The sequence below is a fragment of the Macaca mulatta genome, chromosome 3, assembly GCF_049350105.2.
Source record: "Macaca mulatta isolate MMU2019108-1 chromosome 3, T2T-MMU8v2.0, whole genome shotgun sequence".
In the NCBI taxonomy this organism is placed as follows: Eukaryota; Metazoa; Chordata; class Mammalia; order Primates; family Cercopithecidae; genus Macaca; species Macaca mulatta.
In genome coordinates this window covers 52296514-52320347 of record NC_133408.1, presented here as the reverse complement: position 1 = coordinate 52320347, position 23834 = coordinate 52296514, and the positions used below count along the sequence as shown (strand labels likewise).

The following is a 23834-nucleotide window of genomic DNA, read 5'->3' as shown; positions in this document are numbered from 1 at the left end:
ACTCCAGCCTGGGTGACAGAGTGAGACTCTGTCTCAAATAAATAAATAAAAATTAGCCAGGTTCAGTGCTGCATGCCTATAGTCCCAGCTACTCAGGAGGCTGAGGTGGGAGGATTGTTTGAGCACAGGAGGTCCAGGCTGCAGGAAATCCTAATCATATCACCACACTCCGACCCGGGCAACAGAGTAAGACTGTCTACAAATAAAATAAATACAAAAAATAATAAAATAAAACATAAAACACATTTTCCAAATAAAAACTTAAAAAAAAAAAGGACATTTATGTGCTGGGCATGGTGGTTCACACCTCTAATCCCAGTGCTTTGGGAGGCCGAGGTGAGCACATTTTCTGAGCTCAGGAGTTCAAGATCAGCCTTGGCAACACAGGAGACCCTGTCTGTACAAACAAATTTTAAAAATTAGCCGAGTAGGCCAGGCGCGGTGGCTCAAGCCTGTAATCCCAGCAGTTTGGGAGGCCGAGACGGGCGGATCACGAGGTCAGGAGATCGAGACCATCCTGGCTAATACGGTGAAATCCCATCTCTACTAAAAAATACAAAAACTAGCCGGGCGAGGTGGCGGGCTCCTGTAGTCCCGGATACTCGGGAGGCTGAGGCAGGAGAATGGCGTAAACCCGGGAGGCGGAGTTTGCAGTGAGCTGAGATCCGGCCACTGCACTCCAGTCTGGGAGACACAGCGAGACTCCATCTCAAAAAAAAAAAAAAAAAAAAAAAAAAATTAGCCGGATATGGTGGCATGTGCCTGTAGTCCCAGCTACCTGGGAGGCTGAGGTGGGAGACTCTCTTGAGCCCAGGAGGTGGAGGTTGCAGTGAGCCAAGATCACGCCACTGCATCCTAGCCCGGGTGACACAGTGAGACCCTGTCTCTAAATAAATAAATAGACAACTAGGGAAATTTAAACAATGACTAGATATCAGACGGGGATGAAGAACGATTGTTAATTTTGAGGGTAATCGTGATATTGTGGTAATGCAAAAGGAAGACAGGCCCTTATGTCTTACTTATTCGTTCTACGGTATTACCACATGGAATTCTATGACCGCTGGGACTTCCCTTTACCCACCCAGTGGGCACAGGGGTGGGGTGGGTACAGATGAAACAAGGTTACATGGGCTGGTGGTCGTGGATGCTTCACTGTGTGATCTCTGTGCTTTGGTATGTTTCAAATTTTCCAAAATAAAATAATAAAAAAGTAAACAAAGGATCATTTGGTTGAGGTTTATTTATTTATTTATATTTTTTTGGGGGGGTGGAGTCTTGCTCTTGTCGTCCAGGCTGGAGTGCAGTGGTGTGACCTTGGTTCACTACAACCTCTGCCTCCTGGGTTCAAGTGATTCTCCTGCCTCAGCCTCCTGAGTAGCTGGGACTAGAGGTGCCTGCCACCATACCCAGCTAATTTTTGCATTTTTAGTAGAGACAGGGTTTCACCATGGTGGCCAGGCTGGTCTCCAACTCCTGACCTCAGGTGATCCACCTGCCTCCGTCTCCCAAAGTGCTGGGATTACAGGCGTGAGCCCCCGCATGCAGCCAGTTTTATTTCAAGGGGCAGAAGTATTTCAAGTGTATTCCTGTGTGGATATTGAATTGTTTGCATTGTATTCAATGATTTCTTTTTTCATTTTTATATTTCTCCCTTTGTTCTATATTATTTTTCTTTCAGGAAGCCACCCTTCTTCCACAAGCAATGAAGTAATAGAAATGGAATTACCAATGGAAGGTTAGAAAAATGCAGCATCCTCTCTCTCTCTTTTAAAAAAGTTTATAGTATTTTTTTTTTTTTTTTTTTTTTTTGAGACGGAGTCTCACGCTGTCGCCCAGGCTGGAGTGCAGTGGCGCGATCTCGGCTCACTGCAAGCTCCGCCTCCCGGGTTCCCGCCATTCTCCTGCCTCAGCCTCCTGAGTAGCTGGGACTACAGGCGCCCGCCACCGCGCCCGGCTAATTTTTTGTATTTTTAGTAGAGACGGGGTTTCACTGTGGTCTCGATCTCCTGACCTTGTGATCCGCCCGCCTCGGCCTCCCAAAGTGCTGGGATTACAGGCTTGAGCCACCGCGCCCGGCCAAAAAAGTTTATAGTATTTTACAAAGAACATACTCTTTCTTTTTCTTTTTTTGTTTTTTTTTTTGAGACGGAGCCTCACTCTGTCACCCAGGCTGGAGTGCAGTGGCACGATCTCGGCTCACTACAACCTCTGCCTCCTGGGTTCAAGCGATTCATGTGCCTCAGCCTCCTGAGTAGCTGCAATTACAGGCACCCGCTACCACGCCCGGCTAATTTTTGTATTTTTAGTAGAGACGGGGTTTCACCATGTTGGCCAGGCTGGTCTCGAACTCCTGACCTCAAGTGATCCGTCCGCCTCTATCTCCCGAAGTGCTGGGATTACAGGCGTGAGCCACTATGCCCAGCTGAAAGTTTATAGCATTTTACAGAGAACATACTCTTTTATACATGCAAGTTATATATAATAAAGAAGGTGATTTCCTGGCATGCCTGTCTTCTCAGAAAACTATTAATGGTTGAGTTCTTGTCCTAAGATATAGTAATAAGGGCTCTATCTCTTCTTGTACTTCTGATCTGTGATGTTATAAAACACAGAGTAATTCTATTTAAAGCACCTGAGTATGGAAGTTAACTTGCTGTTTGTTGCTTTTTCTTTTGCATGGCATGACAGAATACTTTTGGACACAGTTAGTAATATTTTAGGAAATTCTTGCATTAGAAGTAAAATTTGATAATACTTCCCTCCATTCATATATAAATCTTGAGCATCATATGAATAAAGCCTAAATTCCTAAGGTGGTTTATGTATGTCCAAGATAAAATTAATAATTGAAAAAAGGGCTGGGCATGGTGGCTTACGCCTGTAATCCCAGCACTTTGAGAGGCTGAGGTGGGCAGATCACCTGAAATCAGGAGTTCAAGACCAGCCTGGCCAACATGGTGAGACCTCCGTCTCTACTAAAAATACAAAAATTAGCCAGGTTTGGTGGCGGGCACCTGTAATCCCAGCTACCCTGGAGGCTGAGGCACGAGAATTGATTGAAACTAGGAGACGGAGCCTGCAGTGAGCTGAAATCACACCATTCCACTCCAGCCTAGGTGACAGAGTGAGACTGTCTCAAATAATAATAATAATAATAATAATAATAATAAAGATTTTCTTCCCAAACCTAGAGGCATGGGACATCTTTGTCCATTTACAGGCATTGTGGCCTTACTTTTAGTTGTGTATCTGCCTTAGAGAGATAGTAACACACGGATTACCAAAATGATCCTGTTTTTGTTTTTGTTTTTGTTTTTTTTGGAGACAGTCTTACCCCGTCACCCAGGCTGGAGTGCAGTGTTGCGACCTCAGCTCACTGCAGCCTCCACCTCCCAGGTTGAAGCAATTCTCTTGCCTCAGCCTCCTGAGTAGCTGGGATTACAGGCGTGTGCCACCACACTCGGCTAATTTTTGTATTTTTAGTAGAGATGAGGTTTCACCATGTTGCCCAGGCTGGTCTTCAACTCCTGGCCTCAAGTGATCCGCCCACCTTGGCCTCCCAAAAGTGCTGGGATTACAGGTGTGAGCCACCGTGCCCGGCTCAATTACTGTTTATTATCCTATTATTATTGCTTATAAAATTAAAATTATGTTTATTATATATGAAGTGTATTTAAAATGCCAAGATAAGCTACTTTTTTGGTATAGGAGCAGTAATGTGTTGGAATATGAGGAGAATACTTAATAATGAATGTCATTTTAGAAATTTTTTTTTCAAGATTCCACTCCTCTGGTGCCTTCAGAAGAACCAAATGAGGACCCTGAAGCCGAGGTGAAAATCGAAGGTTAGTTGCCAAACGCGCCATTGCCAAGTATGATTTTCATTCTAACAGGATTAATTGCGAATAGGATGGCTGAGCTCAGTGACTCAAGCCTGTAATCCCAGCACTTTGGGAGGCCAAGGTAGGTGTGTTGCTTGAGCCCAGGAGTTTGAGACCAGCCTGGACAACATGGTGAAACCCTGTCTCTACTAAAAACACAGAATTAGCCAGGCATGGTGGCACACATCTGTAGTCCCATCTACTCGGGAGGCTGAGGCAAGAGGATCACTTGAACCTGGGAGGCGGAGGTTGCAGTGAGTCGAGATCTCACCACTGCACTCCAGCCTGGGTGACAGAGCGAGATTCCATCTAAAAAAAAAAAAAAAAAAAACGAATTGTGAGGAAGAGATTGAAATCTCTAATGTGTGTATATATAATAGAGCAGCCCATATTCCCATTAGGGCCCAGTACTTTGGGGTGTTGTAGACAACATAATTAGCTGTGCAAAAAAATTAGAAAGAAAAGAAAAATAATAACCAGGCATGATGGTGCATGCTTGTAATCCCAGCACTTTGTGACTTTGAGAGGCCAAGGCAAGAGGATCATTTGAACCCTGGAGTTCTAGATAAGCTTGGGCAACATAGTGAGACTCCATCTCTGCAAAAAATAAACAGTAAAAAAAATTAGGCAAGGCATGGTGGCTCATGCCTGTAATCCCAGCATTTTGGGAGGCTGAGGTGGGCAGATCACTTCATCCCAGGAGTTTGAGACCAGCCTGGGCATAGTGAAACCCTGTCTCTACTAAAAATACAAAAAATTAGCAGGGCATGGTGGCACACACCTGTAGTCCCAGCTATTAGGGAGGCTGAGGTGGGCCAATCACCTGAGCCCAGGGAAGTCGAGGCTGCAGTGAGCTGTAATTGTGCTACAATACCCCAGCCCGCATGATGGGAGTGAGATCCTGCCTCAAAACAAACTAACAAAAATATTAGCCAGGCATGGTGGCACACACCTGTAGTCTCAACTACTTAGGAGGCTGAGGTGGGAGGATCGCTTGAGCTCAGGATTTCGAGGCTGAAGTGAGCTGTGTTTATGCCTCTGCACTCCAGTGTGGTCAACAGAGCAAGACTCCATCTCTAAAAATAAAAATTAAAACAAAATTTTTTTAAGTCTTTCACATTAGCACTGACCCACAACTGGGCCTCTTCTGTGCTGTGTTCAAGTAAGGAAAGAATGAAGGGTGGAGGGTACATAAGCGGGGAGAATAGAAAGGAAAGGACGATTCACTCACACATAGCCCCTTTCCTACTGGAGTGGACAGACAGATATCAAAAGTAACCGCTCAGGCCTGCAGCTGGTGAACTCAGTTTAAGTGCAAGTATCTAAAAGAAGTGAAATTGAAAGTGTGATTTAGGGCTGGCGTGGTGGCTCACACCTGTAATTCCAGCACTTTGGGAGACCCAGGTGGGTGGATTCCTTGAGGCCAGGAGTTCAAGACCAGCCTGGCCAACATGGCAAAACGCTGTCTCTACTGAAAATACAAAAATTAGAGCTGGGTGTGGTGGCTCACACCTGGGTAATCCCAGCACTTTGGGAGACCCAGGTAGGTGGATCCCTTGAGGCCAGGAGTTCAAGACCAGCCTGGCCAACACAGCGAAACCCCATCTCTACTAAAAATACAAGAATTAGAGCCAGGTGTGGTGGCTCACACCTGTAATCCCAGCACTTTGGGAGGCCCAGGCAGGTGAATCAGTTGAGGTCAGGAGTTCTCGACCAGCATGACCAACATGGTGAAACTCCATCGCTACTAAAAAAATACAAATAGTAGCTGGGGGTGGTGGTGGGCTCCTGTAATCCCAGCTACTCAGGAGGCTGAGGCATGAGAATCGCTTGAACCTGGGAGGCAGAGATTGCAGTGAGCTGAGATTGCACCACTGCACTCCAGCCTGGGCGATAGACTCAATCTCAAAAAAAAAAAAAAAAAAAAAAATTAGCCAGGCATGGTGGTACATGTCTGTGGTCCCAGCTACTCAGAAGGCTGAGGTGGGAGGATCACTTGACCATGGGAGGTAGAGGCTGCAGTGAGCTAGGATCATACCACTGCACTCCAGCCTGGATGACAGAGTAAGAACCTGTCTCAAAAAAAAAAAAAATAATAATAATAATCAGTCTGGGCTTCTGATCAAAGCAGTACTTAGACATATTTAAAGGTGAATTGGCTTTATTCTTGGTAAATTCTAAATTTCAACCTCTGTTTTAAGGAAACACAAATTCATCCAGTGTTACAAACTCTGCAGCAGGTGTTGAAGATCTTAACATCGTTCAAGTGACTGTTCCAGGTATGGACTAATGTTACATTTTTCCTTTTGTCTGAATTCTTTTTTGACATAGGGTGGTCTCTTGGACCTGTCATTTTTCACTTAGTTCACCCTGACAACTAAGAAATGACAGTTCGGGAATATAAAATATGCGGCAAGTTGCTACACACCAAGCATCTTGCTCGTATCAGACATTGTTAACCAGATATTTTGCTTCTCCTGGCCAAGCCTGGGCATTACCTGGAAAATGCATCTCAGAGCAGGCAGCACCGAGCACCAGCTATGGCTGAACTGGAATTGGCCACAGAGGTGAAATGTTTTGTTGCCCATCATTAATAATCTTCCTGCTGGGCGCAGTGGCTTACGCCTGTAATCCCAGAACTCTGGGAGGCTGAGATGGGTGAATCACGAGGTCAGGAGATCGAGACCATCCTGGCTAACACGGTGAAACCCCGTCTCTACTAAAAAAATACAAAAAATTAGCCAGGCATGGTGGTGGGCGCCTGTATTCCCAACTACTCAGGAGACTGAGGCAGGAGAATGGCATGAACCCGGGAGGCGGAGCTTGCAGTGAGCCGAGATCGCGCCACTGCACTCCAGCCTGGGGGACAGAGCGAGACTCCGTCTCAAAAAAATAAATAATAATAATAATAGTCTTCTTTTCTGAATATGTGTATGTAAAATATATCTGGAAATATACAAGAGAATCTAATAACATAGTTCCTCCAGGGAAGGAAACTGACAGCTGAGATAGGGATGGGAGAGAGACATTTGAGATGTTTCTGTGTATTACTCTTCTTCAGTGTTGAGCCATGTGATTGCTTTAGTTATTCAAAAGTAAATAAAGTTTTAAAGTGTTGAAAAATATCTAAAAAATAAAAACATGGCCGGGCGCGGTGGCTCAAGCCTGTAATCCCAGCACTTTGGGAGGCCGAGACGGGCGGATCACGAGGTCAGGAGATCGAGACCATCCTGGCTGACATGGTGAAACCCCGTCTCTACTTTAAAAATACAAAAAACTAGCCGGGCGGGGTGGCGGGCGCCTATAGTCCCAGCTACTCGGGAGGCTGAGGCAGGAGAATGGCGTGAACCCGGGAGGCGGAGCTTGCAGTGAGCTGAGATCCGGCCACTGCACTCCAGCCTGGGCGGCAGAGCGAGACTCTGTCTCAACAACAACAACAAAAATAATAAAAATAAAAATAAAAATAAAAAAAATAAAAACAAAAAAAGGGCCAGGCATGGTGGCATGTGCCTGTAAACTCAACACTTTGGGAGGCTGAGGCAGGTGGATTACCTGAGGTCAGGAGTTCGAGACCAGCCTGCCCAACATGGTGAAACCCTGTCTCTACTAAAATTACAAAAATTAGCCAGGTGTGGTGGTGGGCGCCTATAATCCCAGCTACTTAGGAGGCTGAGGCAGAAGAATAGCTTGAATCTGGGAGGGGTGCAATTAATTGCTTGAACCCAGAAGTTTGCAGTGAACCAAGATTGCACCATTGTACACCAGCCTGGGCGACAAGAGCAAAACTCAGCCTCAAAAAAAAAAAAAAAAAAAAAAAAAAGAAAAGAAAAGAAAAAAGAAAAATAAAAAAAGAAAGAAAACAAAAATATACCTTTCCTTCTAATCCTAGTACCTCTTATTCCTTTTACTTGTCATATTTCATTGGCTAAGATTTCTATTTTAAGGCTGAAAAGTGGTGGTGAAAGTAAACATCCTTGTCTTGTATGATATTGAAAATATTCCTTAAAAGTAATATGTAGTATGTTTATATAGGGTTATGATTTGGAAAATTCTGTATTATCTATAATGGCTTCCATTTCCAAATTTCCAAAATGCTTAATTATTGCTAAAAGTAAACTGAATAACAATCCAGGTAAAGCACTTTCTCGGGGGCTAACAGGCATTTCTCCCAACAGCTCTCTTGGGAGAAAATACATGAATAACCTTGATTTGTTTATTTGTTTAATTATTTTTAGATAATGAGAAGGAAAGATTATCAAGCATTGAAAAGATTAAACAGCTAAGAGAACAAGTTAATGACCTCTTTAGCCGAAAATTTGGTAAGTTTTTATATCTTTTTATATCCAGAATTCATATACTTAAAATACTTCTTTTTAAAAGAATACTTGGCCGGGCGCGGTGGCTCAAGCCTGTAATCCCAGCACTTTGGGAGGCCGAGGCGGGCGGATCACGAGGTCAGGAGATCGACACCATCCTGGCTAACACGGTGAAACCCCGTCTCTACTAAAAATACAAAAAGAAATTAGCCGGGCGTGGTGGCGGGCGCCTGCAGTCCCAGGTACTCCGGAGGCTGAGGCAGGAGAATGGCGTGAACCCGGGAGGCGGAGCTTGCAGTGAGCCGAGATCGCGCCACTGCACTCCAGTCTGGGCAACAGAGCGAGACTCCGTCTCAAAAAAAAAAAAAAAGAATACTTGGCCAGGTGCATTGGCTCACACCTGTAATCCCAGCACTTCAGGAGGCCAAGGCTAGAGAATCACCTGAGCCCAGGAGTTTGAGACCAGCCTGGGCAACAAAGTGACCCCCAGGTCTGTAAAAAAAAAAAAAAAAAAAAAAAAATACTTTATCTTACAAGAAATTGGTCTTGGCTGGGCGCAGTGGTTCATGCTTTTAATCCCAGCACTTTGAGAGGCCAAGGTGGGTGGATCACTTGAGGCCAGGAGTTCGAGTCCAGCCTGGCCAACATGGTGAAACCCTATCTCTACTAAAAATACAAAAAATTAGCCAGGTGTGGTGGTGCATGCCTGTAATCCCAGCAACTCAGGAGGCTGAGGCACGAGAATCGCTTGAAACTGGGAGGTGGAGGTTGCAGTGAGCTGAGATCGCACTGTTGCACTCCAGCCTGGGCGACAGAGCAAGACCCTGTCTCAGGAAAAAAAGAAAAAAAAAGAAGAAGAAATTGATCTTTTTGTGAAAGAGCTGTGATAAAAATTAGTCAATGTGTCTTTTACAGAAGAGCTTTTGCGTGGTAGCATTGACTAATTACAATAATAATAATAGCTATCTTTATTTTACTGAGTGCTCACCTTGCGTATTATTTTTTGTGCTCAACATGTGTTTGATCATTTAATCCTCACATAAAACCTTTCAGGTAGGCGTCAGGATAACCCTGTGTAATGGATGGAGAAACTGAGTTTGCCTACTACCCATGCCAATTTGAAAATGTTAAAATTATATTCACACATCGTAGTACCACTGGAAAATAATAATGACTGATTATAAGTATTGTCATTTGATGCTTCTAAGTTCTGGTTTAGGAAATGTAAGGAACAAACTCAGCTAGTTTTATTTGTGTTTTTGTTGTTGTTGTTTTGTTTTGTTTTGTTTTGAGGCAGGGTCTCGTTCTGTCTCCCAGGCTGGAGTGCAGTGGGGCGATCTCAGCTAATTGTAGTTTCTGCCTCCTGGGTCCCTCCCGTGTAACTGGGATTACAGGCATGCGCCACCATGCCCAGCTAATTTTTGTATTTTTAGTAGAGACAGGGTTTCGCCATGTTAGCCATAGCTGGTCTCAAACTCCTGGCCTCAAGTGATTCACCCGCCTCAGTCTCCCAAAGGGCTGGTATTACAGGTGTGAGCCACCGCGCCCAGCCAAACTCAGCTGGTTTTATGCTGCTCATCCTGTCACAGGTGAAGCAATTGGCGTGGATTTCCCTGTGAAAGTTCCCTACAGGAAGATCACATTCAACCCTGGCTGTGTGGTGATTGACGGCATGCCCCCGGGGGTGGTATTCAAGGCCCCCGGCTACCTGGAAATCAGTTCCATGAGGAGGATCTTGGAGGCAGCTGAGTTTATCAAATTCACAGTCATCAGGTAAGTGAGTCAAGAGAATGAATCTGGAAACTCTGACTTGCCCAAGGTGGGCACGTGGCAGCCCAGGAATGTCTGCCCCGTGACTTGGGCTGGGGGTTTGTTCCCCCAGTGACTTCATCATCTTCTGCTTCCTTGAGATGTATCCATGTCCTTGTTCCTCGGTGATCACGGGCAGCCCGTCCCAGTTGTAGCTCACACAGCACCTAGCATAGAGTTAACACTCCGCAAAAGTTTGTCCAATCAAACTAAGTGGGGCCGGTCACGGTGGCTCACGCCCGTAATCCCAGCACTTTGGGAGGCTGAGATGGGCAGGTCGTCTGAGGTCAGGAATTTGAGGCAAGACTGGCCAACATGGTGAAACCCCGTCGCTACTAAAAATACAAAAATTAGCCGGGTGTGGTGGCGGGTGCCTCTAATCCCAGCTACTCAGGAGGCTGAGGCATGAGAATCGCTTGACCTGGGAGGTGGAGGTTGCAGTGAGCTGACATGGCGCCAATGCACTCCAGCCTGAGCAGCAGAGTGAGACTCCATCTCCAAAAATAAATAAATAGGCCGGGCATGGTAGCTCAGGCCTGTAATCTCAGCATTCTGGTAGGCCGAGGCAAGTGGATCATTTGAGGTCAGGAGTTCGAGACCAGCCTGGCCAACATGGTGAAACTCCATCTCTACTAAAAATAAACATTAGCCGGGTGTAGTGGTACGTGCCTATAATCCCAGCTACTTCAGGAGAATCACTTGAATCTGGAATGTGGAGGTTGCAGTGAGCCCAGATGACACCACCGCACTCCAGCCTGGGTGATGGAGTGAGACTCCGTCTCAAAACAAAAACAAAAACAAAAAGTTCGGTGCAGTGGCTCACGCCTTTACAGGTAGATATCTTGAGGTCAGGAGTTCAAGACTAGCCTGGCCAACATGGTGAAACTAAAAATACAAAAAATTAGTCGAGTGTGGTGACGGGTGCCTGTAGTCCCAGCTACTCAGGAGGCTGAGGCAGGAGAATGGTTTGAACCCAGGAGGCGGAGCTTGCAGTGAGCTGAGGTCACACCACTGCACTCCAGCCTGGGTGACAGAGGGAGACTCTGTCTCAAAAAAACAAAAACAAAATAAATAAATAAATAAATAAATATTCTTCTGTAAAAAAATAAATAAGTAAAAATTTAAAAAATAATAAAACTAAGTGGCCAAAAGAGGAAACATGAGCTTGTCGCATTTATCAATGTGTCTCTCTCTTCAGGCCGCTTCCAGGGCTTGAGCTCAGTAATGGTGAGTATTCTGCCGGTGAGAAGAACGTTCTGGCAATGTTGGGCCGCGGGAAGTGTCTGGGTGGGTGCTCAGGGTCTTTGCTTCCTTGAGACTGGGACCCAAGTACACGACCTTTGATGCATGCTTTATTTTTCCTGCATGTGATAAAGTTAGATAACTCTGTTACTTGAGTTTGATTAACCAGGCATTTTTTCTCATACAACAGTCTGAAGAAGCATAATGTATATCACACCATGAGTGTGATGTGTGATGTGGCACACTCTTTTTTTTTTTTTTTTTTTTTTTTTCTGGAGACGAGTCTCGCTCTGTCACCCAGGCTGGAGTGCAATGGCACAATCTCAGCTCACCGCAGCCTCCCCCTCCCAGGTTCAAGCGATCTCCTGCCTCAGCCTCCTGAGTAGCTAGGACTATAGGCGCGTGCCACCACGCCTGGCTAATTTTTGTATTTTTAGTAGAGATGTTTTTGCCATGTTGACCAGGCTGGTCTCGAACTTCTGACCTCAAGTGATCTGCCCACCTCTACCTCCCAAAGTGCTGGGATTACAGGCATGAGCCACTGCGCATGGCCGATGTGGCATACTATTCAAATGTGCTATGTGGCGGGGGCTCCCCTGAGGCCACCCGCACAGCTGCGCTCAGGATCACAGTACCGATCTCCTCTGTGTTAGCTGATAAATAGTGCCTGTTTGGCCCCCAGCCCCGCTGTAGTACCTCCCCACCTCTAGACCTTGGCTTGACCTCCCTACAGTGCTGAAGCAAAAGGGATTCCACCTGGTACAGCAGGGGCCCCCCAGAACCCTTCCAGTGCTGAGATTAGCATCTGTTCTTTTTTTTTTTTTTTTTTTTTTTTTGAGACAGAGTCTCGCTCTGTCACCCAGGCTGGAGTGCAGTGGCGCGATCTTGGCTCACTGCAACCTCCGCCTCCCAGGTTCAATCGATTCTCCTGCCTCAGCCTTCCGATTAGCTGGGATGACAGGTGTGTGCCACCACATCCGGCTAATTTTTGTATTTTTTAGTAGAGACAGAGTTTAGCCATGTTGGCCAGGCTGGTCTCAAACTCCGGACCTCAAGTAATCCACCCACCTTGGCCTCCCAAAGTACTGGGATTACAGATGTGAGCCACCGCACCAGGCTCAGCATCTGTTCTGATTGAGCAATGCCCAGGCATTCTGCTACTTAAATGTTCTCTCTTTTTTTTTCCCCCTTCAACACTTATTTTAAGTTCTAGGGTACATGTGTAGGATGTGCAGGTTTGTTAAACATAGGTAAATGTGTGCCATGGTGGTTTGCTGCACAGATCAACCTATCACCTAGATATTAAGCCCAGTATCCATTAGCTATTCTTCCTGATGCTCTCCCTCTCCCTACCCACCCCCACCCTGTTAAATATTCTTAATATCTTCCCTGGAGCCCTTGCAAGTGAATCAGTATCCTGTCAAGTAGAATATGGAGAGGTGTTCTCACGAGCGTGAGTCAACCAGGGAACCTCCTAATGTAACATTTGAAAACCAAAGTAGGCTGGGCATGGTGACTCACGCCTGTAATCCCAGCACTTTGGGAGGCCGAGGTGGACGGATCATGAGGTCAGGAGATGGAGACCCTTCTGTACAACATGATGAAACTCTGTCTCTACTAGATATACAAAAATTAGCCAGGCATGGTGGCGCGTGCCACCACTGGGATTACTACTACTACTAATGAGTAGTAATCCCAGCTACTCAGGAGGCTGAGGCAGGAGAATCACTTGAACCAGGGAGTGGGAGGTTGCAGTGAGCCGAGATCGTGCCACTGCACTCCGGTTTGGCGACAGAGCAAGACTCCATCTCAAAAAAAAAAAAAAGAGAGAAAGAAAAAAAAGAAAACCAAAGTATTCTATTAAAATGCTCCATTCTTCTTCCCAAATGCATCTGATTGCTAAATGACTTTTTGATCTTTTATAATAGCTTTATGTATTTATGTTATTATTATTATTATTGGGGTTTTTTTAGAGACAAGGTCTCTGTCGCCCAGGCTGGAGTGCAGTGGTGTGAACATAGCTTACTGCAGCCTGGAAGTCCTGCCCTCAGGCAATTCTCCCACCTCTGCCTCCGGAGTAGCTGGGACAGCACCACCATGCCCAGCTAATTTTTTTTTTTTTTTTTTTTTGGAGAGACGGGGTCTCGCTATATTTCCCAGGCTGGCCTTGAACTTCTGGCTTCAAGCAATCCTCCTGCCTCAGCCTCCCAAAGTGCTGAAATTATAGGCATGACACTGTACAGGGCCTGAGTTTCTTAAGGTGCACTTTTATGTGTGTGTACTCTGGAGATACCTTGATTACCTGAAGGGTGGCCAGGTTCTTTACATCTAAAACACTAGCCCCTGTACACTTGAACACACTTATATGTATGAGTTTTGTGTGGTTCTGTGGCTATCACCCTTGTCGTCTGAGACTCACAGTAGGTAAAAATCATATGACTTTTCTGTGCTCATTTCCATCTCTGTTATTTCAAAGTTTTCTTGGGAATCAAATGAGAAAATATGTTAAAATGCTCACGCCTATAATCCCAGGACTTTTGGAGGCCAAGGCAAGAGGATTGCTTGAAGCCAGGAGTTCGAGACCAGCCTGGGCAACACAGCAAGAACCCCATCTCTACAAAAAATTTAAAAATTAGCTGGACATAGTGGCTCATACCTGTATCCCCAGCTACTTGGCAGGCTGAAGCAGGAGGATCACTTAAACTCAGGAGTTTGAGACAGCAGAGAGCCATAATTGCAACACTACACTCCAGCCTGGGTGACAGAACAGGACCCTGTCTCTAAAAAGAAAATGCAAACATATTATCAAATAATTCCTGTTTAAACTGGTTGTAACAAGCACAGCTATGTGCTGAACCTCATCAAAGGTGTCTTTTGTTTGGCTCATGTATTTTTAAAAATAAGGACGAGGCCAGGCATGGTGGCTCCTGTAATCTCAGCACTTTGGGAGGCCAAAGCGGGTGGATCGCTTGAGCCCAGGAGTTTCAGACCAGCCTGGGCAACATGGCAAGACTCCAGCTTTACAAAAAAAAAAAAAAAAAAGAAGAAAGAAAAAATAGCTGGGTGTGGTGGTGCATGCCTGTAGCCCCAGCAACTGGGGAGCTGAGGTGGGAGGATCGCCTGAGCCCAGGGAGTTCCAGGTTGCAGTGAGCCATTATCACACCACTGCACTCCAGCCTGGATGACAGAGTGAGACTTTGTCTCGGAAAAAAAAAAAAAAAAAAAAAAGGAATAGTGGCCAACATTGAAAAACCAGGCACTCTTTCATAAAAGTCAATCTTCAGTTTTTCTTTAGAAAACCTGAAGATCTGGCTGGGTGCAGTGGCTCACGCCTGTAATCCCAGCACTTTGGGAGGCTGAGGCAGGTGGATTTCCTGAGGTCAGGAGTTCGAGACCAGCCTGGACAACATGGTGAAACCTCATCTCTACTAAAAATACAAAACTTAGGTGGGTGTGGTGGCGGTCGCCTGTCATCCCAGCTACTCAGGAGGCTGAGGCAGAAGAATCGCTTGAACCCGGGAGGCGGAAGTTGCATTGAGCCGAGATTGCGCCACTGCACTCCAGCCTGGGCGACAGAGCAAAACTCCGTCTCAAAAAAAAAAAAAAAAGTCAGATGCATTTGGGAAGAAGAATGGAGCATTTTAATAGAATACTTTGAGGCCGGGCGCGGTGGCTCAAGCCTGTAATCCCAGCACTTTGGGAGGCCGAGACGGGCGGATCACGAGGTCAGGAGATCGAGACCATCCTGGCTAACACGGTGAAACCCCGTCTCTACTAAAGAATACAAAATACTAGCCGGGCGCGGTGGCGGGCGCCTGTAGTCCCAACTACTCGGGAGGCTGAGGCAGAAAAATGGCGTGAACCCGGGAGGCGGAGCTTGCAGTGAGCTGAGATCCGGCCACTGCACTCCAGCCTGGGCGGCAGAGCGAGACTCCGTCTCAAAAAAAAAAAAAAAAAAGAATACTTTGGTTTCCTTTTTATTCTTTTCCTTTTTCTTTTTTTCTTTTTTTCTTTTTTTTTTTTGAGACGACGTCTGGCCACAGCTGGCGTGGCAGCAGTTTGCTGGAGTTGAGGGTCAGCGGTCCCTCTCTGCAGGGTGGGTCACCCTCCTGTGAACCACACCCCGCCCCACCCGCTTCCTCCCTCACGTGCCTCATCAAGCATTTGCTGTTGTTTTCCTCATAGTCACGTTAAGAGAAAAGTGAAATATTTTTGTCTCCCTGTCTCTGTCAAAAGTGGGAAAACGAAAGATAGACCAAGAGGGCCGTGTGTTTCAAGAAAAGTGGGAGAGAGCGTATTTCTTCGTGGAAGTACAGAATATTCCAACATGTCTCATATGCAAACAAAGCATGTCTGTGTCCAAAGAATATAACCTAAGACGCCACTATCAAACCAACCACAGCAAGCACTACGACCAGTATACGGAAAGAATGCGTGATGAGAAGCTTCACGAGCTGAAAAAAGGGCTCAGAAAGTATCTCTTAGGCTCGTCAGACACCGAGTGTCCCGAGCAAAAACAAGTGTTGGCAAACGCAAGTCCAACCCAGAAATCCCCTGTGCAGCCTGTGGAGGACCTGGCTGGGAACTTATGGGAGAAGTTACGTGAAAAAATCAGGTCTTTTGTGGCATATTCTATCGCAATCGATGAGATCACGGATATAAATAATACCACCCAGTTGGCCATTTTCATCCGCGGCGTCGATGAGAACTTCGATGTGTCCGAAGAACTTCTGGACACAGTGCCCATGACGGGTACAAAATCTGGAAACGAGATCTTTTCGCGTGTTGAGAAGAGTCTGAAAAAGTTCTGTATCGACTGGTCGAAATTAGTAAGCGTGGCCTCCACTGGCACCCCGGCGATGGTGGATGCCAATAACGGGCTTGTCACAAAACTGAAGAGCAGGGTGGCCACGTTCTGCAAGGGTGCGGAACTGAAGTCCCTCTGTTGTATAATTCATCCGGAATCACTCTGTGCTCAGAAGCTGAAGATGGACCACGTCATGGACGTGGTAGTGAACTCCGTGAACTGGATATGCTCCCGGGGACTGAACCACAGCGAGTTCACAACCTTGCTCTATGAGCTGGACAGCCAATATGGTAGCCTCCTGTACTACACGGAGATTAAGTGGCTCAGTCGCGGGCTGGTGCTAAAGAGATTTTTTGAATCGTTGGAAGAAATCGACTCCTTCATGTCGTCCAGAGGCAAACCCCTGCCTCAACTGAGCTCCATAGATTGGATCCGAGACCTGGCCTTCTTGGTTGACATGACGATGCACCTGAACACTTTGAACATCTCTCTCCAAGGGCACTCCCAAATTGTCACGCAGATGTATGACTTGATCCGGGCGTTCCTAGCAAAACTGTGCCTCTGGGAGACTCATTTGGCGAGGAATAATTTGGCCCACTTTCCCACCCTGAAATCAGTTTCCAGAAATGAAAGCGATGGCCTGAACTACATTCCTAAAATCGCGGAACTCAAGGCCGAATTCCAGAAAAGGCTGTCCGATTTCAAACTCTACGAAAGCGAACTGGCTGTGTTCAGCTCCCCGTTCTCCATGAAGATAGACAGTGTGCACGAGGAGCTCCAGATGGAGGTGATCGACCTGCAATGCAACACGGTCCTGAAGACGAAATACGACAAGGTGGGAATACCAGAATTCTACAAGTACCTCTGGGGTAGTTACCCGAAATACAAGCACCACTGCGCAAAGGTTCTCTCCATGTTCGGGAGCACCTACATCTGCGAGCAGCTCTTCTCCATTATGAAACTGAGCAAAACAAAATACTGCTCCCAGTTAAAGGATTCCCAGTGGGACTCTGTACTGCACATCGCAACGTGATAGAGAGAAAACTCCTGGCAGGACCCTATGGTGGGAAGGGCTGGAGTCTTCTAGGCCCAAAGGAGATGACAAAATGAATTATTTTTTTCTTTTTTGAGACGGCGTCTTGCTCTGTCGCCCAGGCTGGAGTGCAGTGGCGCAATCTCGGCTCACTGCAACCTCTAGCTCCTGGGTTCGAACGATTTTCCTGCCTCAGCCTCCCGAGTAACTGGGACTACAGGCGTTCGCCATCAGGCCCGGCTAATTTTTGTATTAGTAGAGACGGGGTTTCACCATGTTGGCCAGGCTGGTCTCGAACTCCTGACCTCAGGTGATCCACCCGCCTCGATCTCACAAAGTGCTGGGATTACAGGCATGAACCACTGTGCCCAGCCGACAAAATGAATTCTTAAACTTTTTTTTTTCAGTTTTTTTTCCACTTTGAATCAGAAATATAATCTGCAGTATCATACTTGTTTATATGACATTGTATGCCTCACTACTCAGTAAAAATCAAGAAAGTTTTATTGTAGTATTGGTACTTGACTTTTCTTATGACTGGCCTGTTTCATTCATTCACATTACCTGCCTGCCACCCTGATAGGCACTGTAGTTGGCATCTCAAAGTTTAAATCAATCAACAGAGAGAGAGGGAGAGAGATGTGTATGTTTGCTTTTTGGTTTTTGGGGTTTCTTTTGAGACGGAGTCTCACTCTGTCACCTAGGTTTCAGTGCAATGGCGCGATCTGGGCTCACTGCAGCCTCCGTCTCCCAGGTTCAAATGATTCCTCTGCCTCAGCCTCCCGAGTAGCAGGGATTACAGGTGCCTACCACCATGCCCTGCTCATTTTTGTATTTTTAGTAGAGATAGGGTTTCACGATGTTGGCCAGTCTGGTCACAAACTCCTGACCTCAAATGATCTGCCTGCCTTGGCCTCCCAAAGTGCTGGAACTACAGGCGTGAGCCACCACGCCCAGCCCGAGACATATATATTTGTGGAGGAGTATATATGAACACACATTTATCTCCTGTTCCCATCTGCGTGGTGTCCCACATGGTCTAATATGTTTCCAAGTTTCAGGAGAAATAGTTGAAAACATACAGACATACTATAATCCTATGTCATCTGTCTTTGCCTTCACCCGGAACCAGAAAGGTCAGTTTTTTTTGTTTGTTTGTTTTTTTTTTTTTTTTTTTTTTTTTTTTTTTTTTTTTGAGACGGAGTCTCGCTCTATCACCCAGGCTGGAGTGCAGTGGCGCGATCTCGGCTCACTGCAAGCTCCGCCTCCCGGGTTCACGCCATTCTCCTGCCTCAGCCTCCCGAGTAGCTGGGACTACAGGCACCCACAACCGCGCCCGGCTAATTTTTTGTATTTTTAGTAGAGACGGGGTTTCACCGTGGTCTCGATCTCCTGACCTTGTGATCCGCCCGCCTCGGCCTCCCAAAGTGCTGGGATTACAGGCGTGAGCCACCGCGCCCAGCGAAAGGTCAGTTTTAAAATGGAAAACCCGGCCGGGTGCGGTGGCTCAAGCCTGTAATCCCAGCACTTTGGGAGGCCGAGATGGGCGGATCACGAGGTCAGGAGATTGAGACCATCCTGGCTAACACGATGAAACCCCGTCTCTACTAAGAAATACAAAAAACTAGCCGGGCGAGGTGGCGGGCGCCTGTAGTCCCAGCTACTCAGGAGGCTGAGGCCGGAGAATGGCGTGAACCCGGGAGGCGGAGCTTGCAGTGAGCTGAGATCCAGCCACTGCACTCCAGCCTGGGCTACAGAGCGAGACTCCGTCTCAAAAAAATAAAAATAAAAAATAAAATAAAATGGAAAACCCCAGAGCCAGAAAGGTCAGGTTTAAAATGGAAAACCCCAGAGCAAATAACATAGGCTCTGTCTATAAAAGTTAGACAAAGTAAGTTGAGGTTTAGAGGTTCTCTTTTTTTTTTTTTTTTTTTTTTTTTTTTTTTACTTCGAATAATTACAGAAAAGTTGTGGCCAAGCACGTGGCTCACACCTGTAATCCCAGCACTTTGGGAGGCCAAGGTGGGTGTATGACTTGAGGTCAGGAGTTCGAGACCAGCCTGGGTAACATGGTGAAACCCCCATCTCTACTGAAAACACAAAAATTAGCTGGGCATGGTGGCGCGCACCTGTAATCCCAGCTACTCAGGAGGCTGAGGCAGGAGAATCACTTGAACCCAGGAGACGGGGTTGCAGTGAGATTGTGCCATTGCACCCCAGCCTGAGCAACAAAGTGAGACTTTGTCTCAAAAATAAAAGTTACAAAATTAAAATTGTATGAAAAATACTCACATGCCCTTTAGCCAGACTCTCAATCGATAACATTTTACCCTTGTTTCATTATTCGATCACTTTGTCTCCCTCCCCCGTTCCCTCCCTCTCCCTCTCACTCATATGTGTGTATGTGTGTCTATAATCAGTGCCTGTGGTAAGTGCATATAAGCAAATGTCTATGAGTATCTATGATATGTGTATAAATGGATGTGCATTATTTTCCTGGATCGTTCAAGAGAAAGTTACATATATCATTTACCACCAAATACTTAAGTGAGTCTTTTCTGAGAACAGGGATATTCTCTTACACAATCACGTTTCCTTTACCAACTTCAGTAAATTGAACATTATTGCAATTATTTTATCCAGTTTACTGTTCACACTCTAGTTTTCTCTGTTGACCCAATAATATCTTTCCCTTTTTCATTTTTGGAAACAAGGAAATGGTCTGTCTGTTGCCCAGGCTGGAGTGCAGTGGTGTGACCTTGGCTCACTGCAACCTCTGCTTCCTGGGTTCAAGTGATCCTCCCACCTCAGCCTTCCAAGTAGCTGGGACTACAGGTGCGTGCTACCACGCCCAGCTAATTTTTGTGGTTTGTTTGGTTTTTTTGTAGAGACGGGGTCTCCCTTTGTTGCCCAGGCTGATCTCAAACTTCCGGGCTCAAGCAATCCACCTGCCTTGGCTTCCCAAAGTGATATCTTTCCCTTAACAGAATTTTTCGGCCAGGCGCAGTGGCTCACGCCTGTAATCCCAGCACTCTGGGAGGCCGAGGCGGGTGGATCATGAGGTCAGGAGATCGGGACCATCCTGGCTAACATGGTGAAACCCCGTCTCTACTAAAAATGCAAAAAATTAGCTGGGCGTGGCGGCGGGCGCCTGTAGTCCCAGCTACTTGGGAGGCTGAGGCAGGAGAATGGTGTGAACCCTGGAGGCGGAGCTTGCAGTGAGCCGAGATCGCGCCACTGCACTCCAGCCTGGGCGACAGAGCGAGATTCCGTCTCAAAAAAAAAAAAAAAATAGCATTTTTCTCCTGGCAGGTTATCATTTGAAGGCCTGTGTATGTGTGTGTGTAATCTCTATTAGTCTCTGGAATTAGTGACACAAAATTGTGAATACTTTCCAGATTGGGGGAATTCATGTGATCAGGATGGAGGAAGGCTGTGGATCTCCACCTAATGACCCACTCAGGAAGCAATGGAGAAAAGGACTTTGATACAAATGACAGGGAGTGCAGGAGGGAGAGAGCAACCCCCAGGCCAGCAGCCCAGTTGGAGCCGAGGTGCCTATCCTCGGACACAGGAAAATGACCCCCCTCCAGGCAGTGCCTGTCGTTGACTTCAGGTACAGCTGGGTCTGGCAAGCTCAGTGCTCTTTTGGAGAAGGAATCCCAGATGGGCTGGTTTCTAATGGGAGTTGGAGGGAAGCCCAGGTCTTGGCAGAACTGAGCACTTGTTGACACCACATATCAGAGGTGTGGCCGGGCAGCAGGACCAGAGCAGCCCCCACTGTTATAGACAGGAAGCTGAAGCTCAGAGTGGCTGAGTGGCTTGCTCAAGGTCACACAGCCATTATAGGAGTTGTGAGGATTCAAACCAGGGTCCATGTGACTCCAAAGTCCATGTGCCTCACTCTTTTTTTTTCTTTTTTTTTTTTTTGGGATGGAGTGTCGCTCTGTCGCCCAGGCTGGAGTGCAGTGGTGCGATCTCGGCCCAATGCAACCTCTGCCTCTCAGGTTCTAGTGATTCTCATGCCCCAGCCTCCCGAGTAGCTGGGATGACAGGCATGTGCCACCACGCCCGATTAATTTTTGTATTTTTTAGTAGAGACGGGGATTCACCATGTTGGCCAGGCTGGTCTCGAACCCCTGACCTCAAGTGATCCACCCGCCTCGGCCCCCCAAAGTGCTGGGATTACAGGCATGAGCCACCACAGCCGGCCCATGTGCTTCATTCCTAAGCAGCCACTGTACCTGACACGGAGACCTAGCAGGTATCTGTCTTGCAGCCTCTGCCCTCATCATCTGTCATGTGTGTGGCTCCCTGGTGGTCTACTCATCAGATGACAGGGAGGGGACAGTAGGGCTCAGCCTAGGCTGCCTTCCGTTGGCCGGGCCATTCATGAAGCTGTTCTGCTTTGAATCAATTCCCAAGGCCCCAGGATTCCTTCTTTTCCCTGGAATGTATGTTGGGACCAGGATGGCTTGAGATATGATGGCCACTGACATGCACTGTCACTCATGGGACTGAGCTAAGACTTGGGGACTGACTGAATGGGTGAGAAAGGTTTTTCATTTGTTTTTTTGAGACAGTCTTGCTCGGTTGCCCAGGTTGGAGCGCAGTGGCAGGATCTCAGCTCACTGCAACCTCTGCCTCCCAAGTTCAAGCAATTCTCCTGCCTCGGCCTCCTGAGTAGCTGGGATGACAGGCGCCCCCCACTACACCCAGCTAATTTTTGTATTTTTAGTAGAGACAGTGTTTCACCATGTTGGCCAGGCTGGTCTGGAACTCCTGACCTCAGGTGATCTACCCAACTCCACCTCCCAAAGTGCTGGGATTACAGGCATGAGCCACCAAGCTTGGCCGGGAGAGGTTTTTAGAAGGGCAATGGGGTGTCTGCAAATGAGAGCCCTTCAGAGTGGTGTGGTCAGGGAGATGGGCAGGGGCCCAGCCTAGGAATAGGGGCTGGATTCGGTGGGTCTCTGTCAGTTTCCAGGAGCAGGGGTTGTACTGCAACTGTCCCAAGGCCCCGACTTCCCATCCCAGGATGGGCAGAGGAAAGAGTCAATCTCTCCTCCAATACAGGCCCTGGGACTAGGGGCCTACGGCGGGCCCCGGAAGCCAGACCCCCCTCACACTTGCCCGGAATGTACCTGTGTGCCATATTCATATGAATATGAATTCCATATTCAGCCCCAGGCCTGAACCACAGATCCTGAGCTCTGCAGGGTCAGGATAAAGTACTGGATCTGGAGGGCCTTTAGAATCAAAAAGAAAAGCCTGGGTCAGCCGGGGTGACTCACGTCTGTAATTCCACCACTTTGGGAGGCCGAGGCAGGTGGATCACCTGAGGTCAGGAGTTGGAGACCAGCCTGGCCAACATGGTGAAACCCCATCTCTACTAAAAATACAAAACATTAGCCGGGCCGGGTGGCGGGCACCTGTAATCCCAGCTGTCCTGGAGGCGGAGGCAGGAGAATCGCTTGAAACCGGGAGTCAGAGGTCGCAGTGAGCTGAGGTTGCTCCATTACACTCCAGCCTGGGTGACAAGAGTGAAACTCCTTCAAAAAAAAAAAAAAAAAGAAAAAAACTGGTTCCACCTCCCAGTACTGTCACTTTCTTGCATTACTGTATAAACAAACCACTTAATTTTATGAGCTTTGGTTTCCTCATCCATAAAATACCTGCCAGACAGTGTTGATCTCAGAACTGGAGATGATGGAATGAGCCTAGCACTATGACTGGCCTCAAGAAAATTGTTGGCTAAACAGAGGTGCAGCCCTTAGAGCAGGCAACTTTAGTTTTTTTCTTCCTTCCTTGTGGGCGTGGCTTCCCAATCACCCACCCATTGAGAGGCCTCCTCCCCAGCACGCTGCAAGCCCACTTTGAGGGAACCAGAAATATACAAAAACCATGGGAAAACATTTGGTCAGGACCTCAGCTTGGAAAAAAATGAAACAATCATGAAAATAAGTATTTTGTTTTTTATATGTACATATATTTTTTATATTTATTTATTTATTTATTTATTTTTGAAACAGAGTCATGCTCTGTCGCCCAGGCTGGAGTGTGGTGGCGCGATCTTGGCTCACTGCAACCTCTGCCTCCCGGGTTCAAGCGATTCTCCTGCCTCAGCCTCTTGAGTACCTGGGATTACAGATGTGTACCACCGCACCCGGCTAATTTTTTTGTTGTCGTTGTATTTTTAGTAGAGACAGGGTTTTGCCATGTTGGCCAAGCTGGTCTCGAACTCTTGGTCTCAAGTCATCCGCCCGCCTTGGCCTCCCAAAGTGCTGGGATTACAGATGTGAACCATTGTGCCCAGACTTTAATTTGTTTTTTTAGAGACAGGGTCTTGCTCTGTCACCCAGGCTGAAGTACAGTGGCACGATCACAGCTTACTGCAGCCTCGAACTCCTGGGCTCAAGCAATCCTTCCACCCAGCCTGGGACTACAGGTGCACGCCACCACCCCTGGCTAATTTTTAAAAATGTTTGTCGGCCGGGCGCGGTGGCTCACGCCTGTAATCCCAGCACTTTGGGAGGCCGAGACGGGTGGATCACGAGGTCAGGAGATCGAGACCATCCTGGCTAACCCGGTGAAACCCCGTCTCTACTAAAAAATACAAAAAACTAGCCAGGCGAGGTGGCGAGTGCCTGTAGTTCCACCTACTTGGGAGGCTGAGGCAGGAGAATGATAGGAACCCAGGAAGCGGAGCTTGCAGTGAGCTGAGATCCGGCCACTGTACTCCA

At 47.1% G+C, this 23834-nt stretch overlaps 1 protein-coding gene across 39 annotated transcripts in view; it reads left to right on the top strand.

Annotated features, from left to right (window-relative positions):
* LOC698860 (general transcription factor II-I repeat domain-containing protein 2B) overlaps window positions 1–23834 on the top strand; it is a 75729-nt gene that overhangs the window by 44935 nt on the left and 6960 nt on the right. For 5 of the 39 annotated variants that reach the window (XM_077996611.1, XM_077996608.1, XM_028845700.2 and 2 more), the window contains 7 exons: window positions 1682–1738; window positions 3783–3848; window positions 6086–6163; window positions 8120–8203; window positions 9790–9973; window positions 11208–11236; window positions 15488–17597. The exons of 1 other annotated variant lie outside the window; for it this stretch is intronic. In XM_077996611.1, the coding sequence (XP_077852737.1) occupies window positions 1682–1738; window positions 3783–3848; window positions 6086–6163; window positions 8120–8203; window positions 9790–9973; window positions 11208–11236; window positions 15488–17091 (2102 nt within the window). In that variant the 3' untranslated portion in view covers window positions 17092–17597. Of the gene's footprint in view, window positions 1–1681; window positions 1786–2095; window positions 2163–3766; window positions 3971–5288; window positions 5381–5410; window positions 5818–6085; window positions 6164–8119; window positions 8283–9750; window positions 10593–10734; window positions 10814–11207; window positions 12165–12281; window positions 13099–13783; window positions 14442–14535; window positions 14694–15412; window positions 17598–19253; window positions 19634–23834 lie in introns of those variants that run through there. 33 more of the 39 variants (XM_077996622.1, XM_077996619.1, XM_077996613.1 and 30 more) reach the window with 25 other exon arrangements.